Source organism: Vipera ursinii (genome assembly GCF_947247035.1).
Source record: "Vipera ursinii genome assembly, chromosome: 2".
NCBI lineage: Eukaryota > Metazoa > Chordata > Lepidosauria > Squamata > Viperidae > Vipera > Vipera ursinii.
In genome coordinates this window covers 135,422,218-135,444,728 of record NC_139513.1, presented here as the reverse complement: position 1 = coordinate 135,444,728, position 22,511 = coordinate 135,422,218, and the positions used below count along the sequence as shown (strand labels likewise).

The 22,511-nt window shown below is 42.7% G+C and overlaps 1 protein-coding gene across 2 annotated transcripts in view; it reads right to left on the bottom strand.

The window, feature by feature from the left end:
- Positions 1 to 22,511, bottom strand: part of PITPNC1 (phosphatidylinositol transfer protein cytoplasmic 1) — a 186,977-nt gene that overhangs the window by 90,078 nt on the left and 74,388 nt on the right. For both annotated transcript variants that reach the window (XM_083355468.1, XM_083355469.1), the window contains exon 2: positions 4,366 to 4,514. In XM_083355468.1, the coding sequence (XP_083211594.1) occupies positions 4,366 to 4,514 (149 nt within the window). The remainder of the gene's footprint in view (positions 1 to 4,365; positions 4,515 to 22,511) is intronic.

Here is a 22,511-nt window from a genome sequence, read left to right as displayed (position 1 = left end):
CTTTTGACCAATTCATTGCATAACATCCACTAGAAAAATACAGTGAAAAACTCCCCGTGCTGCCTTCTCTGAGCTGAAGATAGCATTTGATTTAATCCCTGGACAGAGATGTTTTGCAAGAGACTGATAACCAGAACTACAGATCACCATTTACTTTGACTAATTATGGTGTTGCATGAGAATACCTACTTGGATTGGTGATGAATTTTTTCACTACCATTCCCCACTCTAAAGACTATTAAAATAGAGATACATCATTGTCCTTCTTATTTAACTATTACAGGTAATCCTCGACTTACAATCACAATTGAGCCCAAAATTGTGAAACATTTGTTAAATGAATTTTGCCCCATTTTACAACCTTTCTTGCCACAACTGTTACGTGAATCGCTGCAGTTGTTAAATTAGTAACATGATTGTTAAGTGAATCTGGCTTCTCCATTGACTTTGCTGATCAGAAGGTCGCAAAAGGTGATCATATGACCCCGGGACACTGCAACCATCATAAATATGAGTCAGTTGCCAAGCATCTGAATTTTAATCACGTGACCATGGGGATGCCGCAATGGTTGTAAATGTGAAAAATGGTCGTAAATCACTTTTTTCAGTGCTTTTGTAACTTCAAACTGATGTAAGTCAAGGACTACTTGTATATCAATTCCATAGTATAGGCTTTCTCAAAATTTAAATACCCCTCCATAAGCCCATTTCCATCTTCCTTTCTGCAGATGATGTCACCCTCCTTTTCAAGACTCAATTTGGCCTTCAGCAGAGATTAGAAAACCAGAATAACAAGAGTTGGCAGGAATTCTGCTCAAGCAAGAAACCCTATACCTAGAGTCTTCAGCATTAGCAATATTCTGCCATAATAATAAAAAAACTTTCACTTTACTCAAAAATGAAGGTGGTCATATTCAATAAGAGATGCACCAACTGCCATCATAATTGAAATGGTGTCCACACTAAACAGATTAAGGTTTTCAAATATTTAGCAATCCACTTTCAATTTCCTAGTACTTGGAAACCACAAAATCTGAGAAATTACAATAGATGTGCCCCAAAGGCTTAGAACATTATAATTAATTTTCTTTCATTGCAATGGTAATAACTTTGTCCCTGCAGTAGTTAAATTGTTTAGAGTAAAGGTTCTAAGCCTTCTATACAGCATCCACTCTACTGTATGCCAATAAAGATAAAATGAGCTTAAATGCAATTAAGACAAAATTCATAAGAACAACACTTTGCAATCTTCAATCTGCGTCAAATAAAGTTTTTTTTTATTAGAACTAGGCTGTTTTATGTGGAGATCTGCATGGTAATGCCTCACTTGAAATACTGGCTGAAACAGATGTTCTGAGGTGAAATCCCAATCCAGTCTATTTTCACAGGAAAGTCCAGCTTTTTCCAAAGTCTCAACATCCTTTTTTGTAGTATGGTGACCAAAATTGGTTGCAGTATTCAAGGTGTGGTCTTACTAGGGTTTTATAAAGCGGCACTTATACTTCACGTGATCCTGATTCTATGCCTCTGCTTATACAACCCAGGATTGTATTAGCTTTTTTGGCTGCTGCTGCACACTGTTGGCTCACATTCAGGTGATCATCCACCAGGACTCAAAGGTTCCTCTCACAATTACTGTTTTTGAGCCAGGTCCCGCCTAATCTGTACCTTTGATTTTTCCTGCCTAAATGTAAAACTTTGCTTTTCTCTCCATTAAAATTCATTACATTCATATCTATGGAGATTGTCAATCATCTAGGTCAGGGGTAGTCAACCTTGGCTCTTTTATGACTCGTGGACTTCAACTCCCAGAATTCCTGAGCCTCTGGGAGTTGAAGTCCACGAGTAATAAAACAGCCAAGGTTGCTTACCCCTGATCTAGGTCATAGTTGTCCCAAAAGTGTTTTTCAAAAGGCAACTGGACTTCCTTGGTTTTTTGTCTTTGAACAAACTAAGCCCAGCAGGTTTCAGCCTGGCATCTAATCTTACATTTTGTTGGTACTTAGCTGTTCCGCTGATGTCAGTAAATGTTAGCAAGCATCCAGTCTTATGCAAGCTCTGACAATCCCTTTAAAATATCTATTTCAATAGGCCTTGCCTAATTTATAGGTTCTTAATTTTTCTTCAATCAGATAAAGACATATTTCTAGACATGCTTGGAATGAGATGTCTCTGCGCAAGGTTGATTAACATACTGAGCTCTCGTTTGAGGGCAATGCTGTGGTTGAGTTTAAAGAAACATTTTACCTCAACAGATTTTTCAACTTGAACATAGCGGATGTGCAAATGCTACACTTACCAAAGGTCAGAAGTATTAAGATTCTAGGGCTGCACTGCATGATGTAAGGGGCACATAGTTGCTATGTCTGTTACCAAGGTCACAAGCTCAATAGAAGTCAATGGACCTCAGGCTTAGAGGCAAAAAAAGTAAGGCATCAATATTTAGTTAGACCACCACTAATCAAATGACAGTAATGCAAAACATATATTTTTTAGAAACCACAATATATCTCATGAATGACAGTAAAAGTAACAAGGTTTAAGTATCTTACAAAATATGCAGACAAGCAAAAATATGCAGACAAGAAAAAATATTTCACTCGATAAATCATTAATACTGCTTTGGGGAAGTGATGCACAAGGTTAGTAATCATTCATGATGGTGCTGTTCTTTACTAAGATATTTTGCCGCCTAAGGAGCTCACTAAAATATATTTCTTATGAAGCTAGGTTGGATATTCCTGTCGTAAGCAGTTCTTTGTATGCTGTGAACCAGACTGATTTTATCCAAGTTGCTGATGTTGAACAAATAGAAACAAGGTCAGACTTTGACCTTGGTACCAAAAAGAATTTTATTTTAAAAGCAAGTTTTCTCCCTACAAAGGTTTTTGTTACTGATTTGGGAGTTTCAGACATATTTACTTTGCTGGGCCTTGGTTATAGCAATGTAATTTTCTCTTCTGTTGTAACTAATGTATCAGAGAGTCTGAAAACCATAGAAAAAATAAACAAATTAATCTGATTCCTTTTGAGCAGAAAGCCTAGCATAATCATACTCAAGTTGGTCCACGAAACTGTCTTCAAGCATTCACATAATGTGTTGGATTTCAATGAGTTTGTTTACATGACACCCTTTCCTTGGTGGAGCAGTGGGCTAATGCCTCCTTAAGTAACACCAGCTGCCTGCAATTAGTGCAGGTTCGAGTCCCACCAGGCTCAAGGTTGACTCAGCCTTCCATCCTTCCCAGGTAGGTAAAATGAGGACCCAGATTGTTGGGGGCAATTAAGCTGACTTTGTAATAATGCCGCTTGGGGGGGGGGGCGAAAGCCCTAACAAGCAGGCATATACATAGAATGAAGGCTACTGCTAAGCTTGTAAGCCGCCCTGAGTCTTCGGAGAAGGGCGGGATATAAATGGAATTAAAATAAAAATAAATAAATAAAATAAATCTTTGAGATTGGGAGGATGGGGGTTTTGCTCATGCAAATCTGCACAAATATTGATAAGTTTAACCTGTGAATTGCACAAGTTTTGATCAATACCAATTCCCATTGATGACACAGACCACATACAGTATAGCTAGTCGATTTATGACCACAGCTGAGCCCAAAATTTCAATTGCTAAGCAAGACAGCTGTTGAGTTTTGTCCCATTTTGTGACCTTTCTTGCCACAGTTGTTAAATGAAACCCTGCACTTGTCAAATTAGAACACTGTTCTTAAGTGAATCTGGCTCCTCCATTGACTTTGCTTGCCAGAAAATTGCAAAAGGGGACCACATGACCCCGGGACGCTGGCACCATCATAAATACACGCCAGTTGGCAAGTATCTAAATTTTGATAAAATTTGATTGTGTGACCACGGGGATGCTGCAACGGTCTGAAGTGTGAAAGCGTTCATAACTCACTTTTTTTCAATGCCACTGTAACTTTGAACAGTCACTAAACGAATGGTTGTAAGTTGAGGACTATTTGTACTGTGTGGTTTTTCCCCCCCCCCCCATGTGAACACATATTTTGCTTAAGTTTATTTATAATTTCAGTTGCTTTTTCACTACTTTGTACTTAGCATAATGTATGAACCCATAAGTATCTGTAGCATCTCTGTTCATTTTCACAACTTTCCTTTCTCCAGAGTTTTTAACATGAAGGAAGGAAGGAAGGAAGTGACTGGCCACATATCTGAGCCACTAAACATGTAATTTATAAGGAGGAGACCTGGCCATTCTCAGGGTACGTCCTACTGTGTGATTCTCCTAAGATTGGTGCGAAGTGCAAAGGCTGACTAAAGCCATAGTTTACTTCCCAAAGCTGCATATGCATTAGGGGAGGATGCAATGGCAGAACGCTTACAGGAATTTTTACCTATTCAGATAGACCCGTTTTTCTGTCAGCTGACCATTCCCGTAGTTTGGATCTTCATAGGGCTCATTCTGTACCACTTCCACACCTTCTCCACGATCACTCTGCTCGTGGCTATGTTTACTGATCATGTACAGCTGTCCAATTCTGTACTACAATGCAAAAAGAAGGAAAAAGTGTATTTAGGCGATGGGTTTTATTTATTTATTTATTTTTTTACAAAATCCTTAAAGGAAACATCTTCATAGTGAGTAGCACATTTAAAAATAATTATGGGAACTATTAACAATGCTAAAAGCCAATTGTTTCAGGTGCGTAGAACAGGAACACTTGCTGAGTTCAAAGCACAGGGTCTAGATCACCCAGTTGAGCCCGAGGGAGGGGTCAAGCACGTCACTGGTTTGGAGTCCCTTCGCTCCCACAAAAAAATCTAAATTCAGCCCACCTTGAATTTCCTTGATTCTAACCTACCGCCAATTTGGCTTGACCGTTAATAGATCAGATTCTTGTAGACAGCTAGTGTGGAAAAAATTATACTCGTTTGAACAACCTTAGTTCCTGGTTTCTTGCACTTAACACAGAAGAGTTTATTATTGCTACTTATACACAAGAATCTGGTCAACTAATGGCCAAAGCTAAAATGGTTCAACAGAATTCATTGAACTTGGGTCTCTTCTGGCTGTGCAATGATTCCAAACTAATGATACATTTAACCCTGCCTTCTAGTTCAGTGTGCTCAACTTCTACACTGTGGTTATAATAATACGGTATGTATATATACAGAGCCCCCTTAGAAAGCTTTGATTCTTATCTAGACAAAATTACAGTATGATGTATCTGTCATGGTTTCGATAGAGGAAACCAGTTAAAAGAACTTCAAGGCAAGATTTCTTCCTTAAAGAACATTTTATTTGGAAACAAAGCATCGGCACTTACTTAGTTGAATCCAAGAGATTCCCTCCTCCCAGATACAAAGTAACAAATTGCAATTCCTACCCCACAAGAGCTGTCATAAATCACATTCCCCAATTAGCACAAAACGTGGGTTTTTCTCTCAGTCCCCTCAGCCCGCCAAAAGCTTATCAGAATATGTCCTTGAGTTCCCACACTTCTACATTGTTATGGCTAACTAAACCGTCAGGCATCTATCCTATTCCCCCTTCTACATCTGAACACTAAGAGAATAGAAAGGCACATTAAAAGCAAAAGTAAAAAGGGCTGCTGGTTCTCAGTTGTCAGAGTGAGGACATCCATTGTCACAGCGTTGACAGTATCTGTAAATTGTCCCACATGAAATGGCCCCAAGACTATAGGGGGGAGGGTGAGTAGCATTTCAACCTATTGCATATATATATACACACAGAGGCTTTGAACTCTTAAGTGCAGCCAGCAGATGCTGCATGGATTGTATAAACAGCTCATTTGTCTGCTCAATTCAGTTTGTGGATGCATCCAGTGCTTTTTTTGTAAAAGAAAAAGGTGCCGGAACTCACACATGTCATACAACCCGCCTTGCCTACCCTACAAGGTTCCATCCAAAAAAGGTGCCGGAACTCCGTTCTGAGCGTTCTACGAGGAAAAAAGCCCTGGATGCATCAGATCTGATCTAGTTGGGACATACTAAAATCTCCAACAAGCTATTGTTTTTCTGGCAACATTATGGACATGGTTTACCATTGCCTGCTTTTATTTGCTGGCTCAGGAATTCTGGGAGTCGAAGTCAACAAGTTGTAAAGGGACCATAGTTGCCCACCCTGACATATAGTCTGAAGCCCTGCGATTTCCTGGGCATTACAACTGAAGAAAATAATACTGAAGATATCTTCAAAGGAGCTTGGAAATTCCTTGGAATCTATCTGCAAATAGAAGTCCAAGTTTCCCAAATGTTTCATAACTGTTATGACAAAAAAAAGCATCACGTGAAAGCAACTGAACCATCTGTAATGTGAAACACAGTACAATTCTGGGGAGGTTTTCAGTTAAAAACCAGCCAGCTAAAAGTGTGGTATTTAACTACTTTCATAACAGAATGTGATTTCAATTTAGCAGAGTGAAAAACATCTCTTGATACAGTTTTTTTAGTCCTATTTCACTAGTTTGCTTTGTTGGAATTAGAGACAGCTGTAAATATTTATGTGACCAAACTGGGTACTGTATTTTTAAAGTTTGTTGTTTTCCATTTTGTTTAAGCTCTGTTGGGAAATGCTGAACAAAGAGCAAGTATCAAATTGTGGTGTGATTTTCAACATGAAAAACTCTGCTGAGGCTGCTGATAATGTCATAGGGAAAGATCCTGCTACTTAAGATAGAATGAGTAGTGCAAGCTATATAATTAGGCATGTATCCTGGAATTATGGAGATGCGCATTTCTCAGCGTACTACAACTGAGATTGTATCATTACCCACAACAAAGCTCCACAGCACCACAGCACAATCTTTCGGCCTTCAAGTGTTTTATACAAAAACAAGTTCTTCAGCTGTGTGAACTAACATTTAAACCGTTATTTTTAAACGGTGCTTAACAAGAGCATAAAGGATTTTGTTATAATGAAGGTATTCCCCAGACAACCACTTTTATAGCACGATATTTAAAAGCTTGTGAGTCTTCTGGCTGGCAGAGATACTTTTCTTCTTTAAAACTGCATAAACGCAGATTGCTCCCAAAGCCCAGCCTTTCCTCTGTTGGAAGCCAAGAATAATTTTACGTCAAAGCTCTGGCTTGTACATTATAGAACACAATACTAAAGTTTCCTCCTCCCTCCCTCCTTATCCCAAAAGTAACTGGAAAGAAAAGTAAGGGAAAAAGATTATAGCCTTGACTTTCTAACAAAAAATATCTAGGACAAGCTGCTCTAGTTACGACATTGTATGTGTCAAGCTCGGGAAATCAGGAAATCCAGGCAGGTCAAGGCAGTTCAAATGAATGTAGAATTTATTGCAAGCTTAAACTCTCTACAAAAATCTGAACTACTAACTGACAAAGCAAACTGGTGGTAGATAAGAGTCAATGGAATTTAAGCTGGCCTAGACTTAGATCTCTTGTGGGTGTGAAGGGACTCAAAACTGATGACGCGTTTGACCCCCTCCCTCGGGCTTAGCCTGGTCACCTCCTACAACATGTTGAACAAAGGAAGGTCAAAGTAGAAACAGTGCCATTTCCTGGAACACAGGTAGTCCTCGACTTACAACCATTCATTTAGTAATGAACGTAGCTATTCAAAGTTACCACAGCACTGAAAAAAGTGACTTATGACTGTTTTCCACATTTGTGTCTATTGAAGCATTCCCGTGGTCACATAATCAAACTTCAGACCCTTGGCCATTGGCATTTATTTATGACAGTTGCAGTGTCCTGGGGGGGGAGGGTCATGTGATCATCTATTGTGACCTTATGACAAGCAAAGTCAATGGAGAAGCCAAATTCATTAACAACTGTGCTACTAACTTAACACTGAAATGGCAGTGTTTCATTTAACAACTGTAGCAAGAAAGGTCATAAAATGGGGCAAAATTCATTTGAGCCCAAAATTCATTTCCTTCGCCTTGCCAAGCGAAGGAAATTTTGGGCTCAATTGTGCTTATGAGGACTACATTAGTTCCAGGAAGAGCAGCAATTCCTAAAACAGTCCAAACTAGTTACAAACATCCAAGCAAAGGATAGATATTTCAATAATTCTACATCTCCACATCTCCAATTTATATATACTAGGCCTATATTTCAAATTTTCTCATGAGTAGTAGATCAATTTGAGGTGCTTGGTGCTCTCAGTGCATTTGTGGGGGAGGAGGTACTGTATGCAAAATATTTCAAATGAACTTTCTCCATAATCCCATCTCTCTCCCTCATATGACTGACCTTTTTACTAAGCATTTTCTAATTGTCAGCTGGAGTTGTGCGTCACCCAGACCTTAAGAAAGGGGGAAAAAATCCTTACTGATACACAACCATTAACCACATAAATACCAAACAGAACTGAATTGAACTCTGAGCTGAGGAAATAAACTCTAGTCTTCAGAAATGCATGTCAGAAAAAAAACACCAATTTGTTTGCTTTGGCTTCAATAATCCTGAACAGCTACCCTTCTGGGCTTAGCATTTGGGAACATCAGTGTGTTAATAAGGAAAAAGAGACAATGAAGGGTGCCTTATTAGCAGGGTGGGGTTTATTTAAACCATTAATCAGGTGGATCGAATTATTTAAATCACAATTTAGTCATCCGTTGGGAAGATGCCATCAATAACTTTTCTTTGGGTAGAAGAAAGTTCAACAAAGCTTACTGGGGGGCATCAGTGCAGCAACTTGAGAAAATATAGGCTATTTTTGCCACAAGAATATCAACTAACCAAGACACTAAGAGACTGAGATTGCTAGGCAACCAACCAGCCAACCAATATTGACCCTGAGCTGTCAAAACAGATCTGTTAAATATTGGAGCTCACTGTAGTGAAGGGGTCGGGATTGCCTAGAGTCCCTCCAAAGGAATATACCGAAAGTCTATAATGACTTGTGCTGTATGCAGTAAATTGATTCCACCCTCTTGACTTACACTTCACAGGCTTGTGCAGTTCTTCTGCAAAACCTATTGAACCAGAAACGTATGATGAAAAAAAAAGATGCTCTCTGGAAATGAAAAGTCTTCAGTGTAATCCACCCATCTCGATTAGAGCTCAAAATGTTTGGTTTGCAGAGAATGTGTAATGTATAATTATCATAAACTCTGAAAGTTGTAGAGAGGAGAGGCTAGGAGTGATCACAAGTTCCTAAATACTTAACAGCCCCAGGATATATTTATATGGCTATCAGGGCTAACCTTGAAAAGAGTCTGGAACTTGTTGGTAGTATATATTGCAGTAGGTTGCTCAGTCATATAATATAGGAAAGAGTCGGCAGAGCCTAGGGGCGGAGTCAAGAGAGGACTCAGTCTCGAATCATTATGTGTCTATAAACACTCTCTTTTTAAATTCAGTTAGTCTTATTTAGTGCTAATTTAGTGTTGAGGGTGAGTTGACTAGTTTCTTGTGTATAGCTTTGAGCAATAAATCTTCTGAACTGTAAATTATGAGTGATCCTGATCCTTCATGCCTGAAATAGTTATGCTCATGCAAAATTGTTTCTAGGCCCACTTCAGGTAACTGGCTATTACTCGAAGTGTAATATAAAACCTTAATATTTTGGCATGATGTAAGGCATTCTTATTTTGCACCACCATACTGAGACACTATTGCAACCAGGTATGCACAAATATGACACCCACTATTTCGCTGAAAAGAGATTTTAAGCAATGTACACAGGTAGTTTTTTTTCTAGGCTGCTAGCTCAAAAGAGCTTCTTATCTTCCTTATCCTCTATGAGCTCACTGCCATTTCATTACTCTTCACTACCTGCTTTTCTTAAATTCCATGACTTTCAAATGTTCCACTTTTTCTGAGCTGGTGCTAGATGTGGGAAACAGTTAAATACAATATATGTATTCCCTCTCTCCTTTTTTCAGCTGTTGGCATATTACATTATTTACACACACACCTACACACAGAGATGGAATCTCCATATTGGATTGGATCCATATGGACAAAGTCAGTTCCAAAATCTATCTTAGCTATCATTTTTATAGTCAACAAACCTAATGTAGCACTTGACATTTTACCATATTTTTAAAGCAAGTCCATGCTAAAAATGTATGCTTTATAAAAACAAGACACAAAAGAAGAAATGTTAATATATTAATTAAGGATGTACAGAAGTCCTTAAAAAATATTTAAGATCTATTATAAAGCCAAGTTTGAAAACCGAACCTAGGGCCGGGCAGGTCTGAGACCAGAGTTGGCAACTGTGTAAACAGTCAACTGCTCAGATTCAAGTCTTGCTTTGGGAAAAGGCAGGAAGTAAACATCACATGTCTGAACCATCAATTCAGGGCCTTTACACCCTTACACACGGAATGGGCACTCAGAGCTTTTTTATAGGTCCTCCTTATTGAACTGCACAAAACATATTTCTCTAGCTCAGGCATCTCTATAAGATTTCAGCCAAGTCCTAGCCTAAGACCAAATTTAGCTACCTAAAGGCAAGAAATCGGATATCTGTTGTGGGGTCCTGTTTGGGGGAGCCTGACCCTTTTAGGTGGAGGAGAGAGAGAAGCAGCAGGGCAAGTAGTATGTTTAATAGCATATGCAGAGTTGAAGAATGTTTGCGAGTCAGCACAGGGAGGAACCAAACCGTGCACAGAATTGTTTTGACCTTACTGTTTTGATAAGAAAGTATTAGGAAAAATTTCAATCACTTCTACTTTTCCACCCATTGTTGCCATTTTCTGAGAAATAATCTAACGATTAACAGTCATATGCTATTAGCAAAGCTTGCTTAGCAGTTGGCATCAGAATGAAAAATGGGAAATGCATTGACTTGCAAATACAGACACCTAGACCCACATCTTCCGTTTTGCAAGAATTCACCTTTAAAACGCTCATTAACACTGCTTTTCCCCCCTCTTACAAGCCTCTTCTTTACAACAGAACATAAATAGATTTAATATATGCTTACCATTTTATGGACCTGAGCACCTCAAGATGCCCAATGTGCTTGGAAATATCGGTGGTCCTTGACTTATGACCACAAGTAAGAGCAAACTTTCTGTTGCTAAGCAAGACAGTTGTTAACTGAGTTTTGCCCCATTGTATGACCTTTCTCGCCACAGTTCTTAAGTGAATCACTGTAGTTGTTAATTTGTAACTCAGCTGATACGTGCATCTGGCTTTCCCATTGACTTTACTTGTCAAAAAATTGCAAAAGGTCATCACATCATCCCTGGAAACCACATCCGTCATAAATACATGCCAGTTGCCAAGTGTCTGAATTTTGATCACGTGCTGCATTGGTCATTAAGTGTGAAAACTGGTCCTAAGTCACTTTTTTCAGTGTGGTTGTAACTCCTGTCACTAAACAAATGGTTGTAGATTGAGAACTATCTATAACTAGATGGATTAGTTTTCCTCTATATAACCTCACTCGTTGCCCTATATCGAAAGAAACATGACCATATATGATCCAACCCAACTTAAGCACATTTAAGTAAGTGCCATGGAACTCAGGGAAACAGATTTTTCTTCTTTTACTGAAATGTATGCATATCATTTACATGGACTGCTTGGAGCTAGCAGAATGGAACATACAAACTATGTCAACAGATATATAAATATTGCCATACTTGCTTTTCCCCATACAACAGAAATGTACTTGCACATCCAAAGTAAGACTGTAATCTCTGCCTTTTTAGTGGGGATAAACTCAGTTAGCACACCGAAGTGACGCATAGCATGGGATTATGTGACTCCCTGTAGCCTAATCTCTCATAAGTACTGCATAGTGCTATCTACTTAAAAATGAGATCTATGTATATTTACATTGACTTGGAAAATTCAGTATTCATTTGCAGTACATGGCAACATTTCTCAAATCGGCAGTTACATTAGATATAATTTGCCTATTTATTTGTTCTTGAATCCCTGCTAATTTTAATTCAAATTGTTCTGTTTTTACTGGATTAATTTCTCTGATATATTTTCAATGCAATCAGATTCTTTCATCTAGGCATTTAGTAGATCAAACAATCCTAGCTTTTAATTTCCTCGCGTAAAATAGTGCTTCCATGTGGTGATTTTGTTTTCAGCCTAGTTCAGTGATTAATCATAACATCATATCTCCCACAAAGATATATAGGTTTTTAGTTTGGTCTCTTCCTTCTTAACTCTTAAAGGATACAATAGACATTGCAGCAGTATACTTTTTATTTAAACTGGTTCTCTGAGCTACACATTAATGCCTTGTCTATACAGGTAGTTCTCGACTTACAACCATTCGTTTAGCCACCGTTCGAAGATACAAAGGCACTGAGAAAAGTTGATTTATGACTGTTACTCATATTTATGACCATTGCAGCATCCCCATGGTTACATGATCAAAATTCAAATGCTTGACAACTGACTTGTATTTATGACGGTTGCATTGTTCCAGGGTCATGTGATTGCCTTTTGCAACCTACTGACAAGCAATGTCAGTGGGGAGCCAGGTTCACTTAACAACCATGTTACTAACAACTGCAGTGATTCACTTAACTGTGGTAAGAAAGGTCGCACAATGGGGCAAAACTCACTTAAGACCTGCCTTGCTTGGCAACAGAAATTTTGAGCTCAACCGTGGTCGTACGTTGAAGACTACTTGCATGTGAATGTAAGGAAGTGATATAAGGAAGGAATATAAGGAATGTAAGGAAGGAATATAAGGAAGTGAGATGAGCTAAGTCTTCCTTACTTATCTACTTAAGTTTAAGTTTATTGAATTTATATACCGCCCTTTTCCCGTAGGACTCAGGGCGGTTTACAAAGTATTTAAAAACATCAATACAATACAAGAGTTAAAAACAGTTAAAATAATTAAATTTGATCCCTGAGGGGGAAAAATTTAGTGCCAATGTAGCTTGCGGAGTAGAGGTGTTACATGGGAGTATCGGGAAACCCCATCACAACTTGCGCAGCAGCATTCTGCACCAGCTGAAGCCTCCGAGTGGTCCTCAAGGGCAGCCTCATATAGAGAGCGTTGCAGTAGTCCAACCGGGAGGTCACGAGTGCATGGGTGACTGTGTGTAGGGAATCTCGGTCCAGATAGGGTCGCAACTGGTGCACCAGGCGAACCTGGGCAAAAGCCCCTCTGGTCACGGATCCTATGTGATCTTCAAAATTGAGCTGTGAATCCAGGAGGACGCCCAAGTTGCGAGCCCTATCAACGGGGGGTAACACCTCACTCCCCATCATTAAAGATGGAATAGTCTGGTTAATCCGAGATGCCGGTATGCATAGCCACTCAGTCTTGGCAGGATTGAGACGAAGCTTGTTTCTCCCCATCCAGACCTGTACTGCCTCCAGGCAACGGGACATCACGGTGAGGGCATCAATAGGTTGGTTCGGGATGGAGAAAAAAAGTTGGGTATCATCAGCATACTGATGATACCCCACCCCGAAAACACGAATGATCTCGCCCAGCGGCTTCATATAGATGTTGAACAGGAGGGGAGAGAGAACCAACCCCTGAGGAACTCCATAAATGAGAGGCCTCGGGGTGGATCTCTGCCCTCCTGTCAACACCAACTGCGAGCGGCCCAGGAGATAGGAGGAGAACCACCGTAAAATGGTGCCTCCCACTCCCAAACCCCTGAGACACCGCAGTAGGATACCATGGTCGATGGTATCGAAAACCGCTGAGAGATCTAATAGGACTAGGACAGAGAAACAACTCCTGTCCCGAGCCCGCCAGAGAACATTCACCAGCGCGACCAATGCCGTCTCCGTGCTATGCCCGGGTCTGAAACCCGATTGGTATGGGTCCAGATAATCAGTTTCCTCCAGGAACAGAGGAAGCTGGTGTGCCACTACACTCTCAACAACCTTTGCCAGAAAGCGAAGGTTGGAGACCAGACGATAGTTATTTAAAACAGCCGGGTCCAGGGCAGGCTTCTTGAGGAGGGGCCTCACCACCGCCTCCTTCAAGGCGGAGGGGAAGATACCCTCCTTCAAGGAAGCAGTTATTACTGCCTGTAACCAGCCTTGTGTCTCCTCCCGGGCCGCATAAACCAGCCAGGAGGGGCACGGGTCCAACAAACAGGTGGTGGAGCTCAGTTTCCCCATAATCCTGTCCACATCATCAGGGGAAACAGGATCAAACTCAGTCCAGATAACATGCTCAAGACCGTCCGATTCCTCCACATCAGAATCCGCCCAGTCAGAGTCTAAGCCGGCCTGGATCTGAGCGATTTTGTCCGTCAGATGATGACTAAATTCCTCAGCCTGCCCCTGTAAGGGGTCCTCTCTCACCTCCTGGTTAAGAAGGGAGCGAGTTACCCTAAACAGGGTGGCTGGGTGATTATCTGCGGACGTGATGAGGGCAGTGAAGTAGTTAGCCTTTGCGGTCCTCATCGCAGCAAGATAAGACCTTATAAAAGTTCTTAACTGCAATCGGTCAGATTCGGATTGGCTGGACCTCCAACCGCTCTCTAGACCCCGTCTCCGATGCTTCATCTCCTGGAGCTCCACAGAAAACCATGGAGCCCAGCGGGATCTGCGCTGGGTCAGAGGTTGCAAGGGTACAACACGGTCGAGTGCCTCGGTGGCACTCGACATCAGAGGTCCCCAATCTTTTGGGCACCAGGGACTGGTTCTGTGGAGAGAGGTTTTTGCGCGGACCGGAGAGTGCATGATTTTGTGTGCTGCCTGCATCCCTCAGATGGAGCTTTGCTTGTTTGTGCAGACTGGTTGCTGGCATGCCACGGCCCAGTACTGGTCCACGGACCAGGGCTTGGGGACCCCTGATTTACCTGAATTCAACGTCCCATGCTGATTGTCCAGTGATTCAGCCTTCTGCTAATGTGTCCAACTCTCGTCTCCGCCGGGAATAACAAACACTCAAGAAAATCACGACGAAGTACGGATGACTTGCAGAGAGCACCTTTAATGTCAGGATCTCCAAGCATTAGAAAAGTCAGCGTTGAGAGCCACACGCTCTCAACGCACCTTTTATTCCAAACCTGTAACTAGGTAGCAGCCCCACCCTTAGGCCCCACCCCTCCCCCGTGCAGATCAGCATCCGCCTGGCCTGCGTAAATACTCCACCCCCCTACTCCTTCAACCCACGCCCAGCTCCCTCCACCGGCACCGTGCTTCCCAGCGTGAAGGTAAGTACAAGCCCACCCCCCTCCTAACATCCTGAGCGTGCTCCCCGTCACCACTGCATCTCCCCGCACCACACCCATAACCCCTTGGCAGCCCCCAAGGTCCGGGCGCAGCTGTTCAGCACCCCGCGTCGCTGCCGGCGTGCCCGCAGTAACAGCCACCGGGTCTGTAAAACCATCGCCCATAGCCACAACCGCCAGGCCGTCGTCAACTCCAGAAAGTGTTGTGCTGCTTCCGCGGGCGTCCATAGCTGTTCTGGGCCGTCGCTCAGCTGACCGAGCTGCGCGACCATCAGCGGGCATCCCTGGCCGCCTCTCAGCTGCTTGAACGATACGAGCCCCGGTAACAGTTTCTGCCCGCCTGTCAGCTGACTGTGCCGGCGCGGACCATCTCCCGGCTGGCTGCCCCGGCGTAGCCTTCCTGCAGCCACTCACGACCGCCCTCAGCCGCCTCCCAGATCGCAGCACGCCCGCGGGTCCGGCGCTCGCCCGCCGGACAGCTGGAGGGCGTGGGCGTGGCTGGGCTCTCGGCGTCGCACGGCTACTCGCCCGCCGACCAGCTGGGGAGTTTGGGAGCGGCTGGGCTCTCGGCGTTGCGCGGCAGCTCGCCCGCCGGACAGCTGATGAGTGTGGGTGTGGCCGCTGCTGTTGCTGAGGGCTGCGGGCTGCCCGGTAAGTATGTCGAACCCGAAGGGCTCGACAGTCGGCCCCTCCTACCAAGGCTCCTCCTGGAAGGCAAGATATAGAAGTCATACAAGTACTAAGGAGAGCAGCAGCTTCCCCTCGACCCCCTCCCGAGGGTTTACCAGGGTGCTTCTGGTGAAACACCTTAACCAATCTAGGGGCCTGAACGTTTGATTCCGCCACCCAGGATGCCTCAGTAATCGGGTATCCTTTCCACAGCACCAGGTATTGTAGTTGCCCTCTCCGCATCCTGGAGTCTAGGACTTCTTGTACCTCATATTGCCCATCACCCACGGGCCCAGGCCCTACTGGCTCCCCCCGAACAGGAACAGGGGCTGGTTTTAGCAAGCTGCCGTGGAACACGGGATGCACTTTGCCCAGGAATTTAGGCAGCCGAAGGCGCACCGTGACCGGATTGATGATGTGGGTTACCTGGAAGGGGCCTATATACTTAGGGCCCAGCTTCTTACTAGGTATTTGTAACCTCAGGTATTTTGTAGATAAGTACACCCAGTCCCCAACCCCTGGGGTGTAGAACGGTTGGCGCTTCTTGTCTGCTTGGGCCTTTACGATACTGGCTTGCTTGTTCAGGGCCTCCTTGGTTGCTGCCCATGCCTTTCTGATTTGTAGCATCCACTCCTGGGGTTGACTAGGGGACGCCGATCCCTGGTCGCACTCGGGAACAGGAGGGAAGTCGTAGCCAGACACCACTGTGTACGGTGGGAGACCAGTGCTACTGTGCACCGCGTTGTTGTGGGCGATTTCTGCAAACGCCAGTAGGTCAGCCCAGTCTGCCTGCTGGTACGAGACATAACTGCGTAGATATTGCTCCACTGCCGCATTGGCGCATTCAGCAGCGCCGTTCGTGCAAGGATGGTACCCCGAACTCAACCCCTGGGATGACCCGATGAACTGGAGGAATTCACGCCAAAACCTGGCGGTAAACTGCACTCCCCGGTCCGATATAATGCGTCTAGGCGCCCCGTGTAAGCGGTACACGTGGGTTATGAATAGCCAGGCCAGACGCCGGGCCGAGGGTAAACCCCTCAATGGGACGAAATGGGCCTGTTTCGAAAACAGGTCAACCATGGTCCAGATAACAGTGTATCCCCGGCTCTCCGGTAGGTCCACGATGAAATCCATCCCGATGTCCTGCCATGGCCGGTTAGGGTCTGCCACCGTCTGTAAAAGCCCCGCTGGCTTCCCGGGCTGGGGTTTGGCCATAGCACACGTGCGGCAACGCTGGACATAATCTTTGACCTGCCGCCTCATTCCTGGCCACCAGAACTGACGTCTAGCAAGGTGCAGGGTTTTCAGGAATCCGAGGTGTCCGGCCTGTTTGGCGTCATGGCACCTATAAAGCACAGTCTCTCGCAAGGTTTGCGGTACATACACCTTACTCCCATACCAGGCCAGGTCATCCCGTCGGGTTAGGAGTCGCGGGTGTTGCTGTAGCCAGTCATCTCCCACCAGAGCTTTTTTCAGCTGCTGTACAAGGTCCTCCACACCCTTGTTCTGAACAACCTGTACCATCTCTGGGACGAGAGGAGGGATAAGAGCCTGCACCACCTCCTCCCGCTGGTTGTCATACTGCGGAAGCCGTGAGAGGGCATCCGCCAGGAAATTCTTCCCCCCCGGTACGTATTTCAGGGTAAACCTGAACCGCCTGAAATACAGGGCCCACCGTACATGCTTAGGGGCCAACTTACGTGGGGACTGTAGGGCTTCTAAGTTCCTGTGGTCTGTCCACACTTCGAAAGGCTTTTCTGCCCCCTCTAGGAGATGCCGCCATGTCTCCAACGCCCACCGAACGGCGTAGGCCTCCTTTTCCCAGATAGCCCAGGCGCGTTCAGTGGTTGACAGTTTTTTGGACGCATAAGCACAAGGTTGCAATGCGCCTTTACTGTTGTGTTGTAATAGAACAGCTCCGACTGCCACGTCACTAGCATCTGCTTGCACAACGTATGGTGCTGCTGGGTCGGGATGCAACAGTATGGGCTCTCGGGTGAACAAACCTTTCAAGGTCTCGAAGGCCCGTTGACACTCTATGGTCCACGCTACACGCAACCCTGGCCGTGGTTTCACCGCTAACTTCTTAGTTTTGAGCAAGTCTGTTAATGGAAGAGCTACTGCAGCAAAAGATGGTATGAATTGGCGGTAAAAATTGGCAAACCCCAGGAAGCTCTGTAGCTGTCGTCTGGTCCCCGGGGCTTGCCACTGCAATATAGCCTCCACTTTCTTGGGATCCATGGCAATCCCGGCCGCTGAGACCCGATAGCCCAAGTAGTCCAGTCGAGACGCGTGGAATTCACATATTGCACGAACCACATAGACAGTGTCTGTTAAGGTCATCCAAGGCATTGCTGACTCAGTGGTTGTTAAGTGATCGCCATGATCGTTACATGAATGCCATGGTCGTTAAGCAAACCCACTGTTTGCCATGGGCGACTATACCAGCAACCACATCATTGGTGAAATGTGTTATAGCACATTCATGGAAATACTCTGCCAGGCAAGAGTGAAACCCCTATTTATGAATTGAACAGCTAAATACAACTTCAAGTTTCCTCAACTGTGGGTTGGGGGAGTGGGGTGAAGGCACTGCAGTTAGGGCATGTACTATACAAAGACATGTTTATGTCACAGCCTGGGCGGATGAGAAGATGAGCCTGAAATTAAATACTTTGCATTATGTAGGTAGTCCCTGGTCCACCAGCACGATTGAGACCAGAATGTTTGCTTTTAAGCAAGACTGTTATTAAGTAAGTCATGCCCAGTTTTATGACTTTGTTATCATTGTCAAGCAAATCATTGTAGTTATTAATTGAATCATGGGGTCATTAAGCGAATCTGGCTTCCCCCATTAATTTTTTTGTTGCTGGAAGCCAACTGGGAAGGTTACAAATGGCGATCACATGACCCCAGGATGCTGCAACTGATGTAAATACATGCCAAATAGAAAACATCCAAATTTTGATCACATGACCATGGGGAGTACTGTGTCATTTGTAAGTACAAGGACCGGTTGTAAGTCATTTTTTTCATTGCTGTTGTAACTTTGAACAGTCACTAAACGAATGATCGTAAATTGAGGACTACCTGTATCTTTCACATTCCAATGAAGTAAAGAACTTAAAATAGAGATGGGAATGAACACATGTTACACTTCTCCACTGTGGTGTACAATTTCTTGTTTTTAAGATGAGCATCACTGACTCTTTTTCTCCCTAAACTTTGCAAAGGCAAGTTGGCTGATGCCATACTTGCTATGAATAATACAGGTACAGAGAAGCTGTCTCTTGCAGTGGGTGTGCCCAGCTCACTGAAAACTATTCCTACAGTATCCCAATTGACAATCTAAAGATCCTGACACAAACATATCCAGATGTAGCCATTTTCCTGCCTGCTGCCTGCCACAGTAGTGGGAAAATCTATTCCTAGGTGCAAAAATCGAAAGACAGCTAAATTCTGCTTCTTCTGTACTTGGATGAATAACCCAGTGATTCTAACCCCCCCCCCCCTTGTTCCTTGTAATTGGGAACAGAATCTTGTTTTATCTTCATTTTTAATGTTATAAATACATTCAGATTACAGAAAAGAACTGGCTGTGCTTTGCTTTGACAATGCTTTATGTGACATTCAACAATTTATGCAGCTGTTCCATGCCTGCTGTTTAAAGGTTACATTTGCTAGCCTTGTGTTTCACTGTGACAGAGAGAGAATGCACAATTAGGAGTGGCATCCCTAAAAAGCCACAAGGGTACTAAATTTACTTTGTCCATTGTGTACCTCCAACAATAAATACCAAGCTCTGTTTTAGAGATAACATGTTTTAGTGAGTCCATTCTTAACCTTGGTATTTTTGGACACTGGAGATAAGCCATCTTCTGTATGATACTCACAGAAGAAAAGTCACAAGGAGGGGAAAAGAGTTACTCTTTAAAAGGAGTGGCTTTTCAGTAGTTTGGCTCTAAATGTATTTTGCTGTAACCAAGTATTTAAAAAGCAGCACCTTCTGTAATGCAGTTCAGTCATCATGTTAAGGCTTAATGTGGTTGAATAAGTGCAACCATTAAGGTCTATAAATCTTATTGGTCATTGTGCTGATTGAACAAAATCACCCATGATTTATTCAATCAAATTGCATCTTTGGTCTTTGTCTTAACATATTTCATTTGTTATTTATGTGTATTTATCTTTTTGAATTGGCTCTCAAATGGTTAAAGATTTCCCATGTAACATTAAAGTGGTCATCCAGATAACCCCCAATGTTGCTACTTTAAACAGAGCACTATTCTACATATCACATTTATTTAATATTGACCTGCACTATTTTGCATGTGTAGGCTGTCCTTCCAATTTTTTCCTCTTTTTTTTCCCTCTTGTCCTTCCATTCCTCCAGGCACAGTGGCAAAAAAAGTGATCCTTATGACACATCCCTTAGTTCTTATCCTCATACCTAGTGTTTTGCCTTCATCTTTCAGTCCTTTCTCTTCCCCCTTATTTTTCCACTGACAGAATGCTAAACTTCAAGTCCCTCCTCCATGACTTTCTATGATCTACTACAGGCCTCTACAAACCATGAATGAATGAATGAATGAATGAAGACATCTGCAAGATGGACAGGAGAATTTTTTCAAGGTAGCCGACCACTTTATAAAGCCTAAGTAAGATCACACATAAGAATACTGCATCCAGTTTTGGTCACCACATTACAAAAAAGATGTTGAGACTTTGGAAAAAGTGCAGAGAAGAGCAACTAAGACGATTAAAGGGCTGGAAACTAAAACATATGAAGAACGGTTGCAGAATTTGGGTATGGTCAGTCTAGAGAAAAGAAGGACTAGAAGTGACATGATAGCAGTATTCCAGTATTTGAGAGGTTGCCAAAAGAGGAGAGGGTCAACTGATTTTCCAAAGCACCAGCGGTCAGGACAAGAAACAATGGATGGAAACTAATCAAGGAGAGAAACAACCTGGAATTAAGGAGAAACTTCCTAACAGTGAGAACAATTAACCAGTGGAACAGCTTGCCTCCAGAAGTTGTGGGCGCTCCATCACTGGAGGTTTTTAAGAAGAGACTGGACAGTCACTTGTCTGAAATGGTATAGAGTCTCCTGCTTGAGCAGTAAGTTGGTCTAGATTCTAGAAGACTTCCAAGGTCCCTTCCACGTATGTTCTGATGAATGAATGAATGAATGAATGAATGAATGAATGAATGAATGAATGAATGAATGTGCATTTATGGTGATACAGCTATGCCTTTCATACTTGAGTCCCAGTATCAAATGCAAATAGCTAAGTTATCTACTTTCTATCATAATATAAATGTATTCATTCATGCACCCCTCCATAGATCTATATGAACTACCATGGAAACTTCCTGTGCAATAGTAATGTGTACTAAAAAAAGTAGCTTTGGAAACAAACTACTTCCAGACAAAGCTTTTATTTTATCATCAGTGAATTTTACATTAGATCCAGAGAACACAGTGTTTCATCTCATAATTCTTCAGGGATTTCTCACCACTTTTTATATTAGAAAAAAAAATCTGTTAAAGAAAAAAGAAGGTTTGGTTAGCTCCACATTGACCTTTGATAGTTAATGCTAGAGACACCTACTTGGAAGACCCGCATTTGCAAAACAAAGGACAAGCTAATAGAATGGAAATCATAAATTGAGGAACTTTAATCAAGGCTTTGTGGTTCCACATTAAGATCAAAAAGGAGGAAATCACATCACCACTTCTTTCTCCAAGTTCACACAAAGCAGTTACAAGCCCACTTCATGTTTACCTCAGCTATCTTAAAACCTGGAAGATATTAGTGAATTGGTCAATGCCCACCTCCAACTGACCAATGACAAAAACTCAGAATTCTTCCTATAAGGAGAGGTTTTCTGGCTGCAAAACTGTATTTCTTCCTCAGTCAAAAATTCTCCTTCTAGTGAGGAAGATGAAAGGACTGAGTCTTCCAATTTTTGCAATCAATACCATCCCTAGCAATTCATCCCAAGGTTGCATGTTGTCGTAGTAGCTAGACTAGGACAGAAGGGAAAGTGTGTTTGTGTTGTGTGTGTGTGTGTGTGTGTGTGCATTTGTTGAAAGAATACTACTTCAACTGTGGACAAAAAAAACCCATATCGACAATCCATCATAGTAAATCAGGGATAGTCTTCAGCTTTGAATGTTGCATGGCTATTATTCCAACCATCAGCTATGCCTGAAAATTCCAAGTCCTTTATGTCTTCATAGATTTCAAGGTTTGCTTATATAGTCAAGAGGATATTATGTTCTTAATACAGAGAAAATAATCCAAGGTCATGTTGGCCATACTGTTGTTGACAAAACTAGAGCATATGAGTTGATGTTTCAACAGAATTATATCTTTAACAGCAGTTTGGTTGCAACAGATTCTTATTAAAGACTCTCTGAGGTAACATTTTCCTTCGGCTAGATGCCAAAATTAATTTCTCCACAACTGTTAATCAGAAATAATAGCACTTGGACCAAATAACCAAGTAAGAAATGTTTAATCAACTGTCAATAAGCAGTAAATAAACTTTTCTTTAGAAATTCAGAGGTTTCTCAGAATTATCCAAATAACACTATTAGAATGCCAGTTTCCCCACTCCCCCCAAAAGGCACTATTAGATGCTATTTTTAATGGATCTTGTCTATCATGTAAGACTTTTGTGGTTCAGTGGACCAAATTTACTTTGATCTAGTATTTTCCATGAAATGTAT